General features: G+C 38.6%; 1 protein-coding gene across 5 annotated transcripts in view; it reads left to right on the top strand.

Annotated features, from left to right (window-relative positions):
• Positions 1-24,862, top strand: part of VPS13A (vacuolar protein sorting 13 homolog A) — a 262,972-nt gene that overhangs the window by 166,562 nt on the left and 71,548 nt on the right. For 2 of the 5 annotated variants that reach the window (XM_073345105.2, XM_073345106.2), the window contains exons 46-52: positions 3,490-3,593; positions 4,698-4,995; positions 6,977-7,372; positions 12,556-12,660; positions 12,757-12,903; positions 22,493-22,621; positions 24,238-24,371. In XM_073345105.2, coding sequence (XP_073201206.2) covers positions 3,490-3,593; positions 4,698-4,995; positions 6,977-7,372; positions 12,556-12,660; positions 12,757-12,903; positions 22,493-22,621; positions 24,238-24,371 — 1,313 coding nt within the window. Of the gene's footprint in view, positions 1-3,489; positions 3,594-4,697; positions 4,996-6,976; positions 7,373-8,662; positions 8,696-12,555; positions 12,661-12,756; positions 12,905-20,714; positions 20,753-22,492; positions 22,622-24,237; positions 24,372-24,862 lie in introns of all 5 variants that reach the window. The other 3 variants (XM_073345107.2, XM_073345103.2, XM_073345104.2) reach the window with 3 other exon arrangements.

The raw sequence follows: 24,862 nt of genomic DNA, 5'->3' as shown, positions 1-24,862 counted from the left end.
CAGGTAAACTTTGCTACCAAGTCCCCCAGAAGACTTTTCTGGATCTTGATCCATCTCTGAGGTATTTGCATTGCATCTCTACCTGCAAATACCAGAGGTGGTTCAGCTATCTCCACTAATCTCTGGGATTTAGCCATTCCCTTTCTGCCTTCTGAAGCAGAATCTTGGCCTCTAGAGCTGTAAATAAATTGGCTGTTTAGGGCTCCTACTTTGTCCATTGCAATCATAGTTCTAAAGCTGATTTTGAGATGGCAGTAAGCAAAATCATTTCACTTTTTTTATCCCTTAAGGGACCAGATTTCCAGAGCTGTGTCCCTTGAATGATACCATCTGCTGAGCTAATTTTTCCTTACTGCTTACTCGTCCATAGTGTCTCACTGTGGGATAGGTTGTTATCCAGTAGAAAAAGCTAAGCTGCCACCAGTATTTCCACATTTGTAAGAGAAGCACAGCACAGATGTTTCACACTGGAGAGGAGGTTATTCATAAAAAAGGAGTAATCAGATAAATACTTGATTGATACTTCATATATCAGAATTCTCTATAAGAGGATGCAGAGTCTGTTTGCTTAGTCTAATCTCAGATACATGGGTTTATTGTGTAACTTCTACAGTTGATGATTTTATGAAATATATCAAATGAAGGCATTGCCAAAACAAATCAGAATCAATATCTGATAGAAAAGTGAATACTTTCACATTTCCTTGCAGAAAATTCAGTTTTTTTTAATTTCATGCTTTTTATATTATTATCTTAATAATCAATTTGTATACACGTCTACATATTTCAGGGCACCTAAATAGTATCAGACATCTCTCCCAAGCAGAAACATTATTAAGAAGATTAAAAAAGGATTTTTTTAAACAAACTAAACTGATTTAGCAATATTCATTACCTGTTTGTTGCCAAGACTGAATCACACTAAGACATAAAAAAGTGTGTGTACATGAGCAACATTAATCGTGTGCAGTTTTGATTATAACAGATGTGATGGCTGAAGAACTTTTTTTTTAAACAGTTGCTATAATTTTGTAGTACTGTCTTCTGTAAGTTTCTTGACCTGCAAACAGTTAACTTCATGTTTTGATACAAGGAAGATCTTTTGAAAGGTATCGTTTATTATAGAGGTATACTTGCCTTTCCTCGAAAGCTAACTTCTTTTAAGTTTATTTTCTTGAAAAGGAGCTTACAGCTGAAGTCTAATTCTACTTCATTCTCACTCATGGTAGGATGGTTTTAGGCTAAAATATTTGTCTAAATATGAGTCAGTTCTTTAAAACACATGACATAGGATGCCATATGTACAGGAACAAGGTGGTTAAGGTAGTATCTTTTATTGGACCCACTTCTGTTGGTGAAAGAGACAAGCTTTCGAGCTTACAGACACCTCTTCTTCAGGTCTGGGAAGCATAATCAGAGTGCCACTGCTAAATACATGGAGGAATATATCCTTTAACACGAGTAGTTAACACATATTTCAAGGGACCGTTAAAGGTAAAGTGGCCCGTTAAAACCCTTCCAGTCATAGGGGACGAAGGAAGTGGGGGAAGTCAGCTGGGGGGTGGGGGAGGGACATTGTTAGCGGGTTATAGATTATTGTATAGTAACTCCTCACTTAACATCATCCCAGTTAACATTGTTCAGTTATGTTGCTGATCAATTAGAGAACGTGCTTGTTTAAAGTAGCACAATGCTCCCTTATAACGTTGTTTGGCGTGTGTGTCTCTGCCATGCTGTCTCTTCTCCCTCCATTTGTGCTGCCTTGTAGAGTGTGAGGCTACATTAGCAATGTGTTAACCCTTGAGGGCTCAGATGAGTGCTAGTTCATCATTTAACAGTAAGGCATTCCCTGGGAAATATCCACCCTCTTCCACCCTCTGACTTCACCACCTCAACCAAGCTTCACAATCATCATTGTTGTGTACAGTATTAAATTGTTTATTTAAAACTTAGAGTGTGTGTGTCAAAAAAATAATTCCCTGGAACCTAACCCCTCTCCCGCCCATTTACATGAATTCTTATGGGGAAATTGGATTTGCTTAACATCATTTCGCTTAATCAACAGAGTTACTGTATTATGTTATAAATCCAGTGTGTCTATTCAGTCAGTGATATTTAGTGTTTAGCAAAGTTATGAATTTAGGCTCCCTGGGTCATCTTTTGAAATTATTGTGCAGGTTTCCTGTGACGATGAGGATAGATAGGTCAGATATAGTGATTGTGAAAAGTGAGATAGTATTTTGAAAAGCATTCACTCAAGGGTGATATGGTGTTTTTGTCTTTTATCATGTTTCTGTGTGAGTTCATTTGAGAGTGTAGTGATGTTCTGTTTTCACCCATGTAGTTGTTGAGGCATGAAATGCACTGGATGAAGTACAGCACATGTGATAGGCATGTGTAGGACGCATGGATCTTGAAACGTGTGTTGTGGGAGGTATTGATCATTGTAGCAGTGGAGATATGGCTACATGTTTTGCGTCTGTTGTTTGCCATGGTGTGATGCTGCTTTGTGTTAGTGTGTCCTGATCTGTGGAGAGCTTGCTTCTGATGATGAGCTTGAAGAGTTTGGGGGATTGTTTGAAGGCCAGAAGAGGTGGTTCAAGTAAGATTTCTTTCAGGATGGGGTCCCCATTAAGTATGGGTTGTAGTTTGATGATACCCCATATGGGTTCCAGTGTGAGGTGGTAGGTGACAACTTAGGGGTGTGCGGTTGGAGGGGGTTTTATATTTGTATTGAAGCAGGTTCTCTTGAGGTATTTGGGTTGCCCATTCCATGATGTGATCTGCTTCTCTGGTGGAGTGTCCTTGTTTCATGAAAGCACTGCTGAGTGTGTTAAAATGTATATCCTGGACCAGGGGTGGCCAACTTGTGGCTCCGGAGCCACATGCGGCTCTTCAGAAGTTAATATGCAGCTCCTCGTATAGGCACTGGCTCCGGGGCTGGAGCTACAGGCACCAACTTTCCAATGTGCCGGGGGGTGGTCACTGCTCAACCCCTGGCTTTGCCACAGACCCTGCCCCCATTTCACCCCTTCTCACCCCCTTCCCTGAGCCTGCCATGCTCTCGCTCCTCCATCCCCCGCCCCCCAGAGCCTCCTGCACACTACAAAACAGCTCATCAGGAGGGAGGGGGAGGCACAGGTCGTCAGGGCTGCCAGTGGGTGGGAGGCACTGGGAGCAGGGGGTGGAGTTGATGGGGGGCTGCTGACGTATTACTGTGGATCTTTGGCAATGTATATTTGTAAATTCTGGCTCCTTCTCAGGCTCAGGTTGGCCACACCGTCCTGGTCTTTCTCCTCAGAGCATATTCTGTAGTATCTGAGGACCTGACAGTAGATAACAGATTCCTTCATGTGTTTGGGGTGGTTACTGGAAATCTGCAGGATTGGTTATAAGGAATTTCTCATTCTGCACTTTACCATAATTGAAATATTTTAGATCTTTAAGGCTTTTATTAATGTAATTTATGCAGACTTTTATTTTTCACAGATAAGAAATCATTTTTCAATTCCACTGAGTCTTTTTGAAGATGGAACATGTCTAGGAACTGCTTCACCAATAAATGAATTTAACATACCACTGACCTCTTACAGGTGATTATTTACATTCTTCTTTTAATACAGAATATATTGTATAAGTAATGATGGCTAATCTAGTAAATACAAAGACAAGTTATACGTATTTTTTTGATTGAAAATTAAGCAAGTTTTCCAGAATTGTTCTTTTCATTATTGAAAGTTTTTAGAACTGTTGATGTAGAAGCAGCCATACCATGTCATACTAAGATTTTCTCAGGGCCTCAAAGTTAAATAGGATAAATATTGGGCAGGGAGACTTTGAGCTGCTCCAAGTCTGAGATTTTTAAAGGAGTTTAGGGTAGTGGGCACCGGATTCCCATTGACTCCTTTGAAAATTCCAGCCCAAGTGCTGCAGGAAATGATTATGGTCATCCAATAAAGAGCAGTCTCTACACTTGATTGAATGATTAGGGGCGCAAAGATTGAAATTACTTCTGCCCCTCCCATTGTCACTTTTGTTAAACATTTTTTGCTACATTTTATTATAAATACTGTAGTTAAATTATATTTCTGGTTTTACTATTTTTTTCAAAACGATTTAGTGGTGTTAGTAACATCAGATTCATTGCACAGGTAGTTTCGTCAGTCTGGCTGTAGGAGCATACTACTAATAGGTTTAATCAGCTGGATACATGTGTACTCTAATACAGTGGCTGAATCCAGGAAGCAAATTAGATTAAATTGGTGCTGTACTTAAAAAAGCAAGATATCTGTCATTATCCCTCATATTTTATGCGCCTCAAAGAAGGGCAGTATCTGAGATTTGTATTAGCTTGACACCCCACAACAGAAAAAAACAGGAATCTTGGCTCCTACTCTTCCTAATACACAGAAAGGTTTCAAAGTCCCTTATGTGTCTCCAGTAGTCACTGCTTTCCAGTAAGTTCTGAAAAGGGGTGCACATACCACTCAAAGAACCCTTTGGTTAGAAGCATTTTTTTTGCTTCCTCTTTTAATAGCTATGTTCTGTTTTAATTTTATATTGAGAAACAGTTGTTTGAAACCAACAAATTAGGTAAATATATGTTTGAATTTTGTTACTAAAATTTCTATTTTTAGAAGTTTGTTACTGAGAGATTAGATGTTATCAGACGTGTTTAAAAATGTTTTCATCTGCAGATCACTACTTTGTTTGCAACCAGTAACTGATGAAACTGGAATTGGTGGAGAATATGAAATGTGTGAAGGAATTAGCTTTGATGAAATTATGAAAAATTTTGGCAACTTAATACAGAGGAAATGCCAGTCCATAAAATCAACTAATCATTCACTTATCATTAATGTTGTGCCAGTAAAAGATACCTTGACATCTTCAGTATGTGCAGAAGATCGATGGGATTTACCATATGTTATTCATTTATGGCCCTCTCTCCTCCTCCACAATCTTCTTCCTTATCCAATTACTTATTCTCTACAGGTAATCTTCACAGTTATTATTTTTGTATTGTTCCAGTATATGCTATGTAATTTGGTTGAGAGTAAACATTCTTTTACGGGCAGGCCTAAATAAGCACAGAAATGTTTCTGCTGCATTATCAGTTAAACACAACTATAGATGTTATAGGAGTGATGTTTGGTCTATTGGAGGAGAAACAGATACCATAGTATGAAAGATGCTATCCTGAATTATAAATACATCAAATATATGAAATGTAGGCAAAGAGAAACTTCAACACTTCCACTATAGGTAAGTTTAGTACAGTACATATTAACTTTGCCATATGAGACTCCATTTTTGACTGTCAAGTAGAACTGGATCCTAGTAACTCTCTGCAGCGTAAATGTGCAGGATCCTTTTTCATGTGGACTGTGACTGCCTCAAGAAACAGTGGCATCAATAAGTCTGTGTCCTAGTATATTACCAAAAGAAGGGCAATGGAAATTTAGAAGGGAGACACCAAAAATAAACATCCATTTTGATGTAAGTGCTCTTTATATTCAGCAAACAGACATACAAATAATAAACAAGTCCTGTTCTGAGCTGTGTTGTTAAAACTCACCCAAGTGACTCTCTCAAATAGAGACTATTACTTCTAATACAAATAAGAGCAACAGATAGACTGTTTTCCACATTTGTCATTAAATAAAACAACTTCCAGAAACAGATGCAGTTAAAAAAATTACTTTTGCCTACCTCAGGCTGATAACAGGTCCTTCAGTTGAACTCTGCAATGATTTTAGATTCCCTATAGATAATGGGTAAAATATTTTAACATTGATTTAGGAGCCCAAATCCCATTGAAAGTCATTGTATTAATGGGTACTTAATTCACCCTTTTTCATCTTCGTTTAAAAAAAGTGGGATGGTTATAGATTGGTTATTGACAGATATTATTTACATAATGATTGTTAAAAATGCAGAGGTTTTCCCCTTCTTCAAGCGAAACAATCTTTTGACACAGAAGTGCTTCTTAGACTAATGTGAAATTTTCCTCTTTGGGGGAAGGCATGGAATGTGCTATATATGGCTTTTCAATACCAAGTGCACTTGGTAATTAAACAGATAAATTATAGCTTCCAGTGTGGGTTCCAGTCTTCTTTCAGATTTGAGATGCGTGTCATGGTGGTGAGTGATGTACTGTTTTTAGTTCCAAATGATTTTGGCCATGCTAGAACCCTCAGTAACTTTTGATACAGTTTATCACAAATTGCTGTTTTGAATAACTAAGGTATGTTGCTGGTCTTCCTTGAATTACTGTCCAGTGGTTCAACTAATACCTTGAAGACAGAAGTTGGCTGGTAGTAAGGGGCAATTTTATGTCATCACCAAAGGATTTTAACAATTGTGTTCAAGTATCCACTGTATTTCTAGAGTTGCTTGATATATATATGAGGTCAATCAGTGATGATTATTTTTTAATTTCATATCAAACGTATGGGATTTTCATATGAATACAAATAAAAGTTAATCCAAAATGAAGTTCACTATAATTTAAAAAATGTGTAATTGAGTGATGACTACTAGAGTTTTTTTCCAGTGATTTCAGTAAAAGATGCTAAATCTCAAAATACTGTTTAATAAGTTTTTCATAATCATTTATTAATTTATTAAATTATCATTTATTACTGTTGAGTGACTAAAAATGTGCTAAGGATTTCATAAACAAATAAGAGACATTCCCTGCCCCCCAAAAAATTATATAATCAAGTCAAAGAAAACAATATGGAGAGAATTGAGGGAAGAGAGGACAGAGAGGGTACAGTAATAAGATTAAAGGATTGTTTATGGCACAAAACTTAGTAATTAAGTGACATACGTACATGCTTTTTAAAATTTTGTCTATTCTGTACATCTAAAATAATAAACGTTTTTAAAAGGCGCATAAAGTTAAACCAAGATGATGTTACAACTGTATATCTTGTCCCATGTGAATGTAAAAAAAATTTTTTTTTCCAAGGGAAATGGTAACAAATGGGACACTCTAGAGGATGGATGTTCAACTCAGATTCATAATGCAGTATTGGATCAAACCATGCTGGAATTGCAGTTACTTAATTATCTTGATCAAAATTGGAAAAGCGAGTACCATATAAGAACTAATCAGCAAGAAATTGGCTTCATCACATTCTCTTGTATCACTGAAATGGATAAGACTGAACTAGATATTGCTGTTCATGTGACCTATACAACTGGACAAATGATCATAGCAATTCACAGTCCGTATTGGATGGTAAACAAAACTGGCCGAATGTTGCAATACAAAGCTGATGGCATTCACCGCAAGCATCCTCCTGATTACAAAAAGCCACTTCTTTTTTCTTTCCAGCCAAAAAATTTCTTCCAAAATAACAAGGTACTGTAAGTGAATATTATTAATAAACTGACAGCTAAGTAAAATTAGCTGTCATCCTTCCTTTACCAATTGAAAGTTTTTCAGAACTTTGAAAACTGGCAGCTGTAAATGTATCAGTAAAGTTTATTGTATTTACTAGATAGCATGAAATTAGTAAATTTGTGCACCAAGGTTTTTTTAATACAGCATTTTATGAGATTTCTTAAAGAGGTGAGAAATTTACCTATTTTTGGCTTGTAAATGAAGCAGTAAAATAAGAACTGAAAAATCCTTTAAGGTGTGATGTATTACAATGGTCACCATTTAAAAAAAAAAAAAAAAAGGGCACGTTCACCAACAATTTCCATCATGGTACAGGTGATACTGCAGGTATTTCTGTATTCTTGCAATAGGACATAGGAGCCAGATCTCACCTTGAGCACTTGCAATTTCCACTGACAATGAAAACTGAAGGAGATCAGTACTTTATATGATTTGTCCCTAACTGTGTCTCTTGGATATTAAATTAAGAAAGCAACCATTGGTAAATGGTATTTATTACTTTAATAATGGGAGTGCCCAGATGCCCGAATCAGAAATAAGGAGTCCCATTGTGCTCAGTGCTGTATATGCAAACATATAGAAAGGCATGGTCTCTGCCCCAAACAACTTTTAGTCTTAAGGCCCTCATCCAACAAGCTGATCTCTATGAGCACAATCATTTCCCCACGCAGATCTCCTTGGAGATCCAGGTCTAACTGAAGATAAGACATGCTGTGTAAAGGTCTAGATTCTAAATGGTCCAGAGTGGGTGAAAGATGATTAAAAAAACAGCTCAGCCTGTATCAACTTGGTTGAAAAAGAAACAAAAGTTGGAAAGCAAGACACTGGTACAAACTAAATATGTGCAAACTGAAAAACTGTGCTTAGGCTTCTAAGGCTACTAGTGAGGTCAAAGATGGGTGTAACAAGGAATTAATGGATTCTAGAAATGGTAGGAAATGTGTTTTTATTGCATGGTGATAATGGGATGAGATTGACACCATTTTTTTGGATGTTGGGTTTTGTTTTTTTTTTTTTTTTTTGGAGGGATTACTTAGCAACTTGCTTAAGCATGGAACGCACCATTAAAATGATTAGGCCATGATTAGAACAGGCCAGAGAGAAAAAGAGAACCACATTGCATTACCACTTCCATCTGCCTCAACTAAATGCTCAGCAAAACCTTTGATGTTAATCTGTAGTTTTTGCCTTTGTCTCTCCTTATTTCTCCTTTTTTTGTCTTCCTCTTTCTCCTTCTATCCGACTTAGTCACCCAAGACAAATCTGCCTTTTACAACACTGGTATGAGCCTGTGACCAAAAAGCAAGCAGTCTGATCCTAGTAGAAGTTTGTGTCTTGGAATGCCTGTTAAGATAATGGTGTATGAATGTAATTTCCCAGGAACTAGGTTGAAAGTGAGGAAGTATGGGAGATAGAAGACATTTTCTGGTTTTACTATTTTTTTTTTCTTTCTCCCTTTGTGCTTTTAGAGTTTTTTAAAGAAATAAGATGGGTCTAAACTACTACTCAAGACCATTTAAACTGACTCTTTCTTTTTCGCCAAAATAAAAAGACAGTTAACATCACGTTTAATACTAAGAACTATCAAACAGTTTTAACATGTATAGTCAGAGGAAAGGGGAATATGGGAAATCGTTAAAATGAGTTTTACTTAACCTTTCAGACCCCAAATCAGGGCATATCCCTACTCAGGGCAAAGCTTTAGCAAATGCTTAAAGTAAAGTGGCATAATGATGTTGCTTAAAAGGTTAGCGTATTTTTAGTAGTGGTTGTTACAGTGGGAGTAAGCTGGTGATAAGTTCACATAAAGCTGCAATTTACTGGTTAATGTTGTAATAGTTAAATAAGAATTTTAATCACCTTTAAATCACCTTGTTGAGACAACCATATTATTAATGACAGGTTTCAGAGGAACAGCCGTGTTAGTCTGTATTCGCAAAAAGAAAAGGAGTACTTGTGGCACCTTAGAGACTAACCAATTTATTTGAGCATGAGCTTTCGTGAGCTACAGCTCACTTCATCAGATGTTTACCGTGGAAACTGCAGCAGACTTTATATACACACAGAAATCATGAAACAATACCTCCTCCCACCCCACTGTCCTGCTGGTAATAGCTTATCTAAAGTGATCAACAGGTGGGCCATTTCCAGCACAAATCCAGGTTTTCTCACCCTCCACCCCCCCACACAAATTTACTCTCCTGTTGGTGCTAGCCCATCCAAAGTGACAACTCTTTACATAATCAAGTCGGGCTATTTCCTGCATAGATCAAGGTTTTCTCACATCCCCCCCACCCCCATACACACACAAACTCACTCTCCTGCTGGTAATAGCTCATCTAAACTGACCATTCTCCAGGTTTAAATCCAAGTTAAACCAGAACATCTGGGGGGGGGGGGTAGGAAAAAACAAGAGGAAACAGGCTACCTTGCATAATGACTTAGCCACTCCCAGTCTCTATTTAAGCCTAAATTAATAGTATCCAATTTGCAAATGAATTCCAATTCAGCAGTTTCTCGCTGGAGTCTGGATTTGAAGTTTTTTTGTTTTAAGATAGCGACCTTCATGTCTGTGATTGCGTGACCAGAGAGATTGAAGTGTTCTCCGACTGGTTTATGAATGTTATAATTCTTGACATCTGATTTGTGTCCATTTATTCTTTTACGTAGAGACTGTCCAGTTTGACCAATGTACATGGCAGAGGGGCATTGCTGGCACATGATGGCATAGATCACATTGGTGGATGTGCAGGTGAACGAGCCTCTGATAGTGTGGCTGATGTTATTAGGCCCTGTGATGGTGTCCCCTGAATAGATATGTGGGCACAATTGGCAACGGGCTTTGTTGCAAGGATAAGTTCCTGGGTTAGTGGTTCTGTTGTGTGGTATGTGGTTGTTGGTGAGTATTTGCTTCAGGTTGCGGGGCTGTCTGTAGGCAAGGACTGGCCTGTCTCCCAAGACTTGTGAGAGTGTTGGGTCATCCTTCAGGATAGGTTGTAGATCCTTAATAATGCGTTGGAGGGGTTTTAGTTGGGGGCTGAAGGTGACGGCTAGTGGCGTTCTGTTATTTTCTTTGTTAGGCCTGTCCTGTAGTAGGTAACTTCTGGGAACTCTTCTGGCTCTATCAATCTGTTTCTTTACTTCTGCAGGTGGGTATTGTAGTTGTAAGAAAGCTTGACAGAGATCTTGTAGGTGTTTGTCTCTGTCTGAGGGGTTGGAGCAAATGCGGTTGTATCGCAGAGCTTGGCTGTAGACGATGGATCGTGTGGTGTGGTCAGGGTGAAAGCTGGAGGCATGCAGGTAGGAATAGCGGTCAGTAGGTTTACGGTATAGGGTGGTGTTTATGTGGCCATTGTTTATTAGCACTGTAGTGTCCAGGAAGTGGATCTCTTGTGTGGACTGGACCAGGCTGAGGTTGGTGGTGGGATGGAAATTGTTGAAATCATGGTGGAATTCCTCAAGGGCTTCTTTTCCATGGGTCCAGATGATGAAGATGTCATCAATATAGCGCAAGTAGAGTAGGGGCTTTAGGGGACGAGAGCTGAGGAAGCGTTGTTCTAAATCAGCCATAAAAATGTTGGCATACTGTGGGGCCATGCGGGTACCCATAGCAGTGCCGCTGATCTGAAGGTATACATTGTCCCCAAATGTGAAATAGTTATGGGTAAGGACAAAGTCACAAAGTTCAGCCACCAGGTTAGCCGTGACATTATCGGGGATAGTGTTCTTGACGGCTTGTAGTCCATCTTTGTGTGGAATGTTGGTGTAGAGGGCTTCTACATCCATAGTAGCCAGGATGGTGTTATCAGGAAGATCACCGATGGATTGAAGTTTCCTCAGGAAGTCAGTGGTGTCTCGAAGGTAGCTGGGAGTGCTGGTAGCGTAGGGCCTGAGGAGGGAGTCTACATAGCCAGACAATCCTGCTGTCAGGGTGCCAATGCCTGAGATGATGGGGCGCCCAGGATTTCCAGGTTTATGGATCTTGGGTAGTAGATAGAATATCCCAGGTCGGGGTTCCAGGGGTGTGTCTGTGCGGATTTGATCTTGTGCTTTTTCAGGAAGTTTCTTGAGCAAATGCTGTAGTTGCTTTTGGTAACTCTCAGTGGGATCATAGGGTAATGGCTTGTAGAAACTCGTGTTGGAGAGCTGCCGAGCAGCCTCTTGTTCATATTCCGACCTATTCATGATGACAACAGCACCTCCTTTGTCAGCCTTTTTGATTATGATGTCAGAGTTGTTTCTGAGGCTGTGGATGGCATTGCGTTCCGCATGGCTGAGGTTATGGGGCAAGTGATGCTGCTTTTCCACAATTTCAGCCCGTGCACGTCGGCGGAAGCACTCTATGTAGAAGTCCAGTCTGCTGTTTCGACCTTCAGGAGGAGTCCATCTAGAATCCCTCTTTCTGTAGTGTTGGCAGGGAGACCTCTGTGGATTAGTATGTTGTTCAGAGGTATTTTGGAAATATTCCTTGAGACGGAGACGTCGAAAATAGGATTCTAGGTCACCACAGAACTGTATCATGTTCGTGGGGGTGGAGGGGCAGAAGGAGAGGCCCCGAGATAGAACAGCTGCTTCTGCTGGGCTGAGAGTATAGTTGGATAGGTTAACAATATTGCTAGGTGGGGTGAGGGAACCATTGCTGTGGCCCCTTGTAGCATGTAGTAGTTTAGAAAGTTTAGTGTCTTTTTTCTTTTGTAGAGAAGCAAAGTGTGCGTTGTAAATGGCTTGTCTAGTTTTAGTAAAATCCAGCCACGAGGAAGTTTGTGTGGAAGGTTGGTTCTTTATGAGAGTATCCATTTTTGAGAGCTCATTCTTAATCTTTCCCTGTTTGCTGTAGAGGATCTTGATCAGGTGATTCCGCAGTTTCTTTGAGAGCGTGAGGCACAAGCTGTCAGCATAGTCTGTGTGGTATGTAGATTGTAATGGATTTTTGACCTTCAGTCCTTTATTAATATTATTAATATTATTAATAAAATAGATAGCACAAGAATGAGTGTGTGTGTGTGTTTAAAAGAAATGATGGTAGAAAGAAGGCAAGGATAACAGAGAGGATCAGAAGACGGGTTGTTTGTCGATTTGGCTATTTTAAATGTTTTCCATTAGTTTTCATACTCTAACAAAAATGAATTTACTTTTTATAGGTGCAGCTTATGGTGACTGACAGTGAACTGTCTGATCAGTTTTCTCTTGATACTGTTGGTAGTCATGGTTCTGTTAAATGTAAGAGTCACAAAAAGGAGTACCAAGTGAGTACAATATGTGTCTATCAAACTTCTATATGTTATAAAATATAAAAAATTAAGTGAGACTAACAAATTTTCAACAATTTCCTTCATTCACAGGTTGGTGTTACCATAGATAACAGCAGTTTTAATATTACAAGAATCGTCACTTTCACCCCCTTTTTTATGATCACAAACAGAAGCAAATATACTTTAGAGGTAGCTGAAGAAGGCAAGGAAAAATGGATTCCTATCACTTTTCATCAGGTAGATTTTTAAAACTCAAACCCATAGCATTTGAATTGTACATAATTTCTTGAGCGTCTCAGGAAATTTTGACTTTTCATTTCTCACACAAAGATTGTCTTAATATTTCATATGCGATACTGTTTAGTTACCAGAAATCGGAGGGCCTGATTCTGGTACCCTTACTTCCACTGAATAGTACCTTACTGTAAACTAAATTGTAGCCTACCTTGCATGGCAGTGCAAGATTGGTAGGAGGCTTAAGGCACTTCCTACTTGCCTCACAGGTAGCAGCACTTGAGGAGAAGCAGGCTCCACAGAATCACTACATTCTCCCCCTGTCCCCTACAGAGGTGGGTGGGGAGTGGGTGCAGCCTTTTTTCTGTTCCTCTCATAGTATGTGGTGGTATAGTTGTGCTGACATGTTGGGCACTGTGCAGTTTACTCCCTTTGCAAAGCAGCAGAAGACCTGGAGTCACGTTTTCTTATGTATTGCTCTAGGACCAACATAATAATGTATTGCCCCTAGCACGTGGCAGATCATATAGTGATAATGTAGCCTCTGTGAGTAGTCCTACTAATTTCAAAGAATTGCTTGCAGAGTAAGGTTTTACTTAAATAAGAGTATCAGAAACTGGCTATAAATGAATAGAAACCATATCTTACTGTTCTACTTTTAGTAGTTACTATGGTTAAATGTAGAGTTTATACTTAATGATTATGGAAGAAAAAATACAATTGAATATAAAATTGTTAAATCACCATTCCTCATACACAACATAGGAAATGCCACACTGGATCAAGCTGGAGGTCCATCTTTTTAAGTAACCTTTTCCTGGCAGTGGCCAGAACCAGATGCCTCAAAGGAAGTTGCTCAAAAGGAAAAAAAATACCTGACATCCATCAATTAAAGATTGGCTTTTGCCTTGAAGTATGATGGTGTATTTCCATTCTAAGTTTTTTAAAACTCCTGTCTAATGTAACAGTTAATTTTTCCTCATTATCCGTACAAATGTCCTTTTATGAATACTAAGCTCTTCCATCAGTGACATCTAGTGACAGTAAGTTACATAGGGTAATTATACATGGAAAAAATTGGGTTTGTCGGGTTTGTCAGTGTGGAAAAGAGAAGACTGAGAGGCGACATAACAATTTTTTCAAGTATGTAAAAGGTTGTTACGAGGAGGATGAAGAAAAACTGTTTTTCTTAACCTCCGAGGATAGTACAAGAAGCAATGGGCTTAAATTGCAGCAAAGGAGGTTTAGGGTTGGACATTAAGAAAAACTTCCTAACTGTCAGGGTGGTTAAGCACTGGAATAAATTGCCTAGGGAGGTTGTGGAATCTCCATTATTGGAGATTTTTAACAGCAGGTTAGACAAACACTTCTGAGGGATTGTGTAGACAATACTTAGTCCTGCCATGAGTGCAGGGGACTGGTCTAGATGACCTCTCAGGTTCTGTGATTCTATGATTGTGTGAAAGATATTTTCTATTAGTTTTAAATTTGCTGCCTTTCGTTTCGTTGAATGTCCCCTTGTTGTTGTCATGAGAGAATAAATAGGTTTATTTACCTTTTTGTGTTTCTTCAGAATTCATTATTCTGTATATTATTATTTTGTATACATGTGTAACATATCCTCTCTTATTGTCATCTCCCTAAACTCAACAGTCCCAGTCTTTTCAAATAAGGGGTTCTCAAACTGGGGGTCGTGACCCCTCGGGGGGGTCGTTCAGTTATTGCACGGGGGGGTTGCGAGCTGTCAGCCTCCTCTCCCAAACCCGGCTTCACCTCCAGCACTTATAATAGTGTTAAATATTTTAAAAGAATGTTTTTAATTGACAAGGGGAGCACATTCAGAGGCTTCCTCTGTGAAAACAGTCACCAATACAAAAGTTTCAAGACTTTTGTCATTTTCACTATGTCTGTTTCTTTTTGAGAAAGAGAAACTAGAACTGAACACAGTGTGCCAAGTGTAAAGGCATACCATTGATTTATTTAATGGCACTGTAATACTTTATGTTCATTTTACATCCCATTCCTTGTGAATGATAATGTTTTGTTTGCTTTTTTTACTGCTACTGCTGAACATTGAGAAGAGATTTTTGTTGAGCTACATTTCTTTCCTGAGTAGTTAGTTACTTTCATCTGCCATTGTTCTAGCCATTCACCCAACTTTCTCAAGTCATTCTGAAGTTCCTCAAAGTTTCTAGTTTTGATTAAGCTAAATGATTTTGTACATCTGAAAATTTTTCCACCTCATTGATTATCCCTTGTAATAGAACATTAATAAATATATTTAATGACACCAATCCTGGGGAACCTTTGAGCATGCCACTGTTAATCTTTTTGCCATATTGAAAATTGACCATTTAGTCCGACTCCGTGTTTTCTCTTAGCCATTTTCTGATGCCTGATTATACTTACGTATTCTTGCCCAATGTCTACCTTGTTTCCAGTTTGAGGGACCATGTCAAAGGCTCTTTCAAAGTCCAGATAAAGTGGCTCTCATTCATAGGCTGTTTGTTGACATGCCACAAAATTCTAAAAGATTACAGAAGTACATTTTTCCTTTACTTGATGCTATTACTGGCTTGGCCAGATCATATTGTGCTCACCAGGGTGTTTTATAATTGTATTTTTATCAAGTATCAGAGAAACACAGGGCTGGAATGGACCTTGAGTCGTCATCTAGTCAGTCCTGAGGCAGGACCAAGTATACCTAGATCCTCCCTTGACAGGTGTTTGTCCATCCTGTTTTTAAAAACTTCCAGTGATGGGGATTCCACAGTTTCCCTTGGTAACCTATTCCGTTGCTTAACTATCCCTACAGTTCGAAAGTTTTTCCTAGCATCTAACCTATCTCTTCCTTGCTGTAAGTTAAGCTGATTATTCAGTGGACGTGGACAACAATTGATCACCTTCCTCTATATAACAGCTCTTAACATATTTGAAGATCTATTATCCGGTCCTCCCTGTCATCTTTTCTCAAAACTAAACATACCCAGTTTTTTTAACCTTTCCTCATAACTCAAGTTATCTAAACCTTTTATCATTTTTTTTTGCTCTCCTTTGGACTCTCCCCAGTTGGTCCACATCTTTCTTAAAGTGTGGCATCCAAAACTGGGCACAGTTCTCCAACTGAAGCCTCACTGATGCTGAGTAGTGTCGGATAATTATGTCCCATGTCTTACATACAGCACTCCTGTTAATACATCCAGGAATATTAGCTTTTTTCACTACTGCATCACATTGCTGTCTCATATACAATTTGTTGCTTGACAAAGTCCATCTAATAAAGAAAGTGTAATCCTCTGTCTTGCAGACACCACTAATATATCAAATATAGCGTGTACCATCTTTCTCTATGGACACTGAAAAATATTAAATGTTTTTGTCATTCTAGCCATTCTGTCTAATTCATAATATAATATAGCATCTTCTGAAGATGATGAAGCTTATGACATCCTGAACACTTTCTTCTGGAGATGTTATGTCTCCAGAGTCCAGGTTCAGCACTCCTGCACCTGTTCTATTTGCTTTTCCTCGTCTGATAAAGCATCCTGCAAAATCATAGGAAACCTGTCTCTCTCTCTATTGTACAATTGGATCCATGCTCTTCAGATCCAAAGACTGAAATCCTTCCTGGATCCATGTAGCGATCCCAGGATGGAGTTTGCCAATCAAGACAAAAGCCTATATTTAGATCAAATGGGTAAAATCATGGGCGATACAGATCCTGTCCCAAATCCTTGTGTAGAAGAGTATCTTTCCTTCTGATAAAGGATCTAATCTGGTTCCATGTCTAGATGCAAATCTGAATGATGCAAATGCAAACAGTGAAAGGAGGGGCAGGAGAAGTGCATGAATACTCCAATGGGCACTGCTATTGTCCAGCCTGCACCAGTCAGAGTGTCTCAGGAGTCGGAACATACAGAGGACATTCAGTGAAAAATCTGTTACTATACTGGAGAACGGAAGGGCAACAAATGTACCTTTTTAAAAAAATGATCTTAGGGATGATCCTGAGATCTAGAAAGCCTCACTTTGGTATCTGGAAAACCAGTGAGTCCAGTGCTGTTCATTATTTTCATTAATGACTTGGATGATGGAGTGGAGAGTATGCTTATAACATCTGTGGATGACACCAAGCTGGGAGGGGCAGTAAGGACTTTGGAGCACAGAATTAGAATTCAAAGTAACCTTGACAAATTGGCAAATTGGTCTGAAATCAACCAGATGAAATTCAGTAAAAATGAGTGCAAAGTACTACACTTAGGAAGGAAAAATCAAATGCACAAATACATGTGGAGTTACTGCTTAGATAGGGTACTGCAGTAAAGGATCTAGGGGATACAGAAATAGAAAGAGAAACCTTTTAAGCCCTGCAGTAAAGGGATACTATCGGTAACACCATCTTCTGGAACTCAACCTCAGTCTTTTTTTACATGAGGACAGAGGACCTGCACATCAGTCGTATCCAGTACCTGCCCTACCTCATTTGGAGACTACCCGTCCCAATTCTACCGCCAATGGCAGTCAATAACATCAGACAGGAGAAATCTAGAAATTATTTTCAGCAGATACTTTATCAAATTCAAAACCCTGTCACATGAGAGCCTGCTGAGAGTCGAGGTTCTCTTCCTTCTAAAAAGCAGGAGCTATAGAGGAGGTGCTGCATGTAAGTACAGAGGAAAGGGTTTTTATTCGAGATACTTCCTTATTTTAAAACAGGGTGGGGAAGTCTTTGTCCCATTTTATATATCAGGACGCTGAATGTATTTTATTGAAGATTTTGGTTCTGCGTGTTTGTAATTTCATAATTTCCTTCCTTTCTATACAGAACTGGTTTACTGCTCTTAATCTAAAGGATATGTATTTTCATACTTCAATAGCCCATCCATCAGAAATGCCTGCATTTTATTTAAGAAAGGACCACTTCCACTACAAGTTCCTTCCCTTTTGTCTTTCTGCTGTACCAAGTGTTTTCAAACAGTGTCCTTCCATAGTGGCTACATATCTGAGAAAGCAAGGGATTTTCGTCTCTCCTTATCTAGACAATTGGCTAGTCACAGCATCATCAAGAAAGTAGTTGCTATTGGATATAACACAGATTTGCTAATATAGATCCTTATACAGCACCTGTTCGGTATATTTTAGAGTATTTGCTACATCTTCAAATGTCTAGTCTCTTGCTGTCTTTTGTTGGGGTCCATCTCTTCGCAGTTTCAATACATCTTGTTCCTATGGATAATAAATCTGTGTATGTTCATTATCTGGTTAAAAGATTTCTAAAAGGACTTAATTTATATCTACCAGTTTGAGATGCTGTCTCATCTTGAGATCTAAATATAGTACTTGCTCATCTCATGCAACACCCTTTTGAACCTATGGGGGAATATATATTTTGCCATTTATCCTTTAAAATAGCTTCTATAATAGTTATTACTTCAACAAGGAGAAAAAGTGAACTTCAAGAATTGATGGCTGGGCCACCATTTCCTGTCTTTCATTAGGACAACTACTGCTATGTCCCCACTCTAGGTTTTTACTTAAGGTGATTTCTGAGGTTCATATAAATCAAGCAAGTAATTTACTGATTTTTTTTCTTAACTTCTTGGTCATGAAAAGAAGCCTAGACTACACACTCTGGATGTTAAAAGAGCTTTAGTATACTATTTGGACAGAAATAAACATTTTAAACCAATTCCCAACCTGTTCATCTCTTACACAGATGGGTCAAACTATCACTACTCAAATTTTATCTAAATGGGTTAAACATTGTATACAAGAAGAGTATGTCAGCATCTGTTCTGCTCCACAAAGGGGTTTTAGCACATTCTGCTAAAGTGAAAGTAGCCCACATGACTTTTACTAAAAACTTGTAGGAAGTTGCAGGATAGCTATGTGGAGCCTCATTCATACTTTTACTACAAACTATGTTCTAGACTTGGTGTCTAGCTGAGATGCAGAGTTTGGTGAAGCACTTTTCAAATCCTTATTCAATTGTGACTCCGTGGTGCACCTTACAAGGATTAGTATACTGCTAAGCAATCTATCCCAGGTAGGAATATGCAGAGGGCACACAGAAAGGAAAAGAAAGTTACTCACCTGTTGCCAGAGTTCTCCAAGCTGGACGACACATGCATATTCCTCTCCATCCTTTCTCTCTTCCTTGGGGTCATACTTAACAAAGGACCTGGGGTCACAGGGGAAGGAACTGAGGCAGCCGGAACATAGTGCCCCCTTTTGTGCCCTCGTCCTCCAAATATTCACAAATACTGAGAGGAGCGGCATGTGAGTGTTCCAAATGTGCAATAGTAGTGAAGGTTCTGTTCAAGTTGCACTGGTGGAAGCATCCCAAGAGTGGGAGTATGCAGAGTCCATGTTGAAGAACCCTAGTTACAGGTAAGTAAGCTTCAATTTTCATGAAAAAATGTCAAAATTGGTAGCAGCGCAGCCACTTCATTCTCAAGTTCCTCCAAATGTCTTGGGTATTTACTACCTAGTCCTGAGCTCACTTGTTGCTCTCGAACTTACCCATTTTTGCCAGCTCTTCCTCTTTTGACACCTTTGCTCTGACAGTGCCTCATTTTCTTTGTCACAGCCTGGCCCAGTCCCCCTCTAGATGGTCACCAGTCTGTAAGTGGACCCAATCTCTGGACTCCACATGCTTCTAGCTCTGGGTTTCTAGGGTGTGTTCACAGGCACAGACTTCTTGTCTGAACCCTTCTTTGGGATGTGGGACTCTGCAGTCCAGTTGCTCAAGTTCATTAAACCAGTGCCTCTGACTTCCTGAGCCCCCAGTTGCTTACACATGCTTCCAAAGTATTTCCCACCTAGTTGTGGGCACTCTGTCTTCTAATTTAGAGACAACATGGCAGGCAAGCAAGGAACATAAGTTTAACAAAGGAATTTCTTAACCAGTCGCTTTATTGTTATAAAGCACTGGAGTTAGAGATACTTGTAAAATAAAAGTCCTGAGACACTCTCCCTCTCCACCACAGTCAGAACTCACCCCTTCATTGATTCTCAGGTTCTGTCAGCATTTCAGGGTGGGCAGAGTTTGTCCTGCCTTCTCTGTCTCCAGCCAGTTCTTCTTAAATGTGGTGATGAATGACCTCCCGTCTCACAGAAGTTACCCCCTCTTAAATAGTCTCTCTCCCTTTCACTGTGTGCTCAGGCTGAGAAGCTGCAGATTCCCTAGACATGCTGGTGCCCCTGGGTAGAAAATCCAGTGTGCTGCTGGGATTAGGCCAGCAGTTGAAATACAATCCAAGTTAATGGCTCCACATTACTCTATGATGGGATGGATGGATTCAGTACATCACAATAGCAAGGTTAGACATGCCTTCAGAACATAGAAGAAAATGGAGTTCCTTGTATAAAATGAAGATTGCAGTTTGACACAGTCATATCCCACACTGTCACATTTATTATCATGTAAAGAGGAGTTTTGGCATAAGCTTGACCTCAGCATGCTCTGTGGCTAAGACAAGCGCAAAAAAAAATTGCCTAGTTTTTCTCCAAGTCTTCCTTATCCTTAATTGCCACCATTACTCCATTTTGCAATTTTCCTGCTTCTGATATATGAAACAACTGTCTATCAACTTCTTTGTTTTGGGCTATTTAATCTTCAGATTTCCTCTTAGCTTTCCTAATTTCCATTTTATAGTTTACCTTTCCATCTTTACATTTTACTTTTCGTAGTTTTTCTTTTTGTTTGCTTCATGAGTATGAATTTCCATTGTCTGTAGCATACCTTTTTGACTTGAATAACCAAGTCAGTCTTGCTATTTAACTAATTTTTTTCTTGTCTTCCTGCTTCCTGGGGTCTGAGAATCTATGGGAGAAGGAACTTGATGGCATGGTAAGTTAGTGAACTAGCCCTTGACCGTTGGAAATTTGAGTTCAGATTGTTGTAGGGTCACACAAAATGTCAGATTGTTGTAGGGTCTCATCCTAGTACTACAGTTCATATTATTTTCCTTTTGAGAGGCACATTACTGAGATATCAGATGTTGCAGGTATGTATTCAAAGAGGAAGCATTTTCTGGGCAAGCTTGTTTAATATCTGTCCAAACAATCCCTGGCTCTTGTTCGGTCTCCCTTCCATAAGAACTAAACTCACCGTAAAATTTAAAGGTATGCTTTTTAAAAGTCTAAATGTGCACGGGACTCGAGACCTCACTACTATTCCCAGCTTTGTCAGTGACCTTCTGTAAGATCCCGGTCAAGTCATTATACCTTTCAGTGCCTCTCTTTCCCCTCTCCCTCTTTGCCTGTATTTTCTATTTGAAAATAAGCTCTTTGTCTCTCTTATGTGATTGTAGTATCTAGTACAATGGGGCTGTGATCTTGACTGGGACCTTTATGTATTACTGAAATATTAATAATTATAATGAATTGCAACTTCAACAAATGACCAAAAAAATTTCAGTTGACTATTTGACAAACAGTGAAAGAAAGGAATTAATTACACTGGTAACAAAACATGCTGTACATACTTAAGGAAAAAGCAAGTCTAATTTTAAGTGGCCTTATTATACACTATATAAAATTGGAAAATATTAAAAAAGACAGTGGGCGAGATATTGCTAATAAAGAACAATGTGCAGGGTTGGATATAATTACACAGTCCTTCAACAGGAAAGGTAAGTATGAAAATTCACTAACATACTGATACCTGACTTAATTTGCTTATTTAGAGATTTGAACATATAATAGGTTTTACCGCTATACTAAAGTGAGATTTTTGTCTTTGAATGTCACTGTTGAAGCTGATAATTAATTCATAATTTTTGGTAAAAGAGATACCGAAGTTCTTAAATTAGAATATGTCTTTTGCATACTGATAAGGCATAACCAGTCCATCAGAATTTAGATGTCACACCTATGCACCAGCTTTCAAGAATATATAGCTGGGACTTCCTCAGCAACAAGGAGAAAGAAATACCTGACCCCATACATGTTAAATGGACGAAACAGAAAATTGATGGTTAAAAGCCAGAGCTTTCTTAATGTACTCTACATTTTAATTCTGTTTTCCATTACAGGTGCTGTTCTCTTTTGAAATGCTATATGCATTGGCCTCCTTTCCTTTTTTACCATTAGCTCCTGACTCCTCCTAATTTCCACTCCCTTGCTCTAGCATAAATGTTCTGGGTTCCTCTCAGTTTATCCTTTTTAGATTAGGTAACATTTAGAAAATCCTAACAGAGCTCCATATTCATTTTACAGCAGTTAAGATGAAAGTGTTTTGAAAAATCAGTTTTTTTTATTGCAGCCGAGCACTGTAGGGGGCTGAGACTACAGCCTATCACATCGACCGATATTGTCTCATTGTTTCCTTGTATTCCCCCATTGGTCTGTCCGTATCCATCAGCTCTCTCTTGTCTGGTACTTGCATTGTAAACTCCTTGGGGCAGGGACTGCCTTTTGACCTGTGCTTGTACAGCATTTAGCACAATGGGGTCTTGGTCCTTGACTGGGGCTCCTTGATGCTGTAATATAAATTACAGAAATAAGAAACGTGCCATATGAGGGCTGCATAGTAGTTTTCCATTATGATTTGTATTATTTGAATATAAAATTGATTATTTTATTCTAGTGCATTCCCTTTTGGCCTGAAAATGATTCAAATAAACTGCTGATTAGAGTTGAAAATTCCAACATTCCCCCCAAGATGATCTGTTTTAATAAGCAAGAAAACTGTACATTGCTGTATTTGGACAATAAGGTAAGTGATTTTTTTATGGAATTATAGAAGACAACATAAATCTGTACTCTACCTCCTCCCATATGAAACTCTTCTCCCCTTCCAAAAACAATGGGGTATTCCAAATATATATATAAAACCTTCAGATAAAAAAAGAACCTGTCAAAATTGAAACGTTGGCTATTTTGAATATTGATGGGGCTTCATGCCTATCTCATTTGCATTAGTTTTACACTGGTAGAACTGTATTGACTTCAGTGGAATTACTCCTGATTTAGACATTAAATCCTATTTAAATGAAATCAGAATCAGGCCTATTGTATTTGCTGTTAGAGTTTATTCCTTTAATTATCTCTCATGTTAAAGTTTTCACTTGCTAACTGAAAGCAGGTAGGTAAGACTCTAAATTTTATATGTCTGCATTTTTGCAATTTACGAGTTCACTTTTGGCCCAGGTGTGAGTGATTTTGTTATCTTGATGTCAGGTGAAGGTGGAGGAAGAAGGATTGTAAGCTAGATACTCAACTGATGTAAAAGGCAAGGAGCGCCGTTTAAGTCAGTGGAGCTATGCTCGTATATCTGAGCTGAGGATCTAGACCACAGTGTACAGTACATTGTTAGGATCCTGTAAAATTAACTATAACTTTTACCACTTTGTTTACTGTATCTGAATAGAAAAGTTATAGAACTCAGGGTGTGCTGCAGGACTGCTACCTGTACTACAGTTAATGATTAAGAGTGGGTTTGATTCTTATTACTGAATATTTATTTGAAGAACTTTTTTCACATACAGCTAAAAATTTTAAACTCAGTACAGTGGCTTTAGGAAACATGAATACAGTTAGAGATAAGTGGAAAATAAAGGCCATATGCTTCTAAATTAATTTCCGATATTAAAAGTGATCTTTTGGGGACAGGCTACATTTCAGTTTAGCACTGGCTTATGTTAATTGAAAATATATAAAATGTTAGAAGTAGCCAGTTTATAACAGCAGTTGTAGTCAGTTGCCTTATTTGTAGATCTATTCATTGCTTTTTCATTTTGTATGTGGGGGGACATTACTGATGTTATGGTGGCTTTTTAAACTTTATATATTTTGAACTTCCTACAGTGCATGTTTTATTATCTTCAGGTTGCACAACAGAGTCAAATGAAATTAAGCGTCACAAGAGCTGTGTTCACAGGCTTAAGGATATATGTTTGTTTACCACTGGTTAGTTTGTCTGGTAGAGTCAATCTTATTTCTGCCTAAACAGATTGCTATAGGGTTGTGTTCTCCAGCTTTGTGGGGGAGAAGGTTAGGCATGGCCTTAACAAAAGCATATTGTTGAGGTCAGAATGTACAAACTCGTCAAACATGCCCTAGAGTTTAAATGATCCAGGAAAGGATTGCTCTACCAGCAAATAATTTAATTATTTGAGGGTGTAGAATGCCTGTGTAGTCTTGAAACACTAAATGCAGCCTCTCTTTCCTGAATTCCCATAAATGATGGAAAATATAATAAAAGTAGATTAAAACAGATGTTTGTGGTTTAGCTTATGGGGATAAACTTTTTTATATCGTAAAAAGTAAATGGTATTTTATACGTAAGGTTTATCACAACACAGATACTTACTCTTATTTCATATCTGATAGCTTGGTGGCATTATAGTGGATGTTAACCTGACCGAACATTCTACAGTAATTACTTTATCAGATTACCATGATGGTGCAGCTCCATTCCTGTTAATTAATCATACCAAGGAGGAGATGATTGAGTATGGGCAGAGGTACGTATGTAATGTTATAAAACTCTCCATAGCATAGAGGTGCAGACTATATATATAAACTTACATGTGCATATATGCTTACAGTGTATGGGTTACAGGGTCACATACATGTGCGTGTGCACATATATAATTGTGTGTTTGCGAGAGAGCAAGAACATGCAATTTGTACACTGTACGTATATATATACCTGCAAGTTTTCTCTAGTGCTGTGTACTGTCTCTCAAAGAGCTGTGAAAAATGAGATTAAAAGATCCCAAAATATTCAGCATGTTTCATGAGGTGGAGATGTACTTGAGGTGCGTAACATAGATGGTATCCTGTTGTTGGATGGGATGGATTGTTAATGAAGTAGTGTTGTGTTGTCCATGAGGCATGGGGCTATAAGAAGAAGAAGAAAAAAGAGATAGTGGTGTGAATAGGACACTTACCTGCAACCAAGGAGAACTGGGTTCTACCCTGGCTTTACACAGACTTGCCACATGATGCTGGG

Source organism: Lepidochelys kempii, chromosome 5 (assembly GCF_965140285.1).
Source record: "Lepidochelys kempii isolate rLepKem1 chromosome 5, rLepKem1.hap1, whole genome shotgun sequence".
NCBI classification, from domain to species: domain Eukaryota; kingdom Metazoa; phylum Chordata; order Testudines; family Cheloniidae; genus Lepidochelys; species Lepidochelys kempii.
Note: the sequence above shows the minus strand (reverse complement) of the source record. Positions and strands in the feature narration are given on the sequence as shown.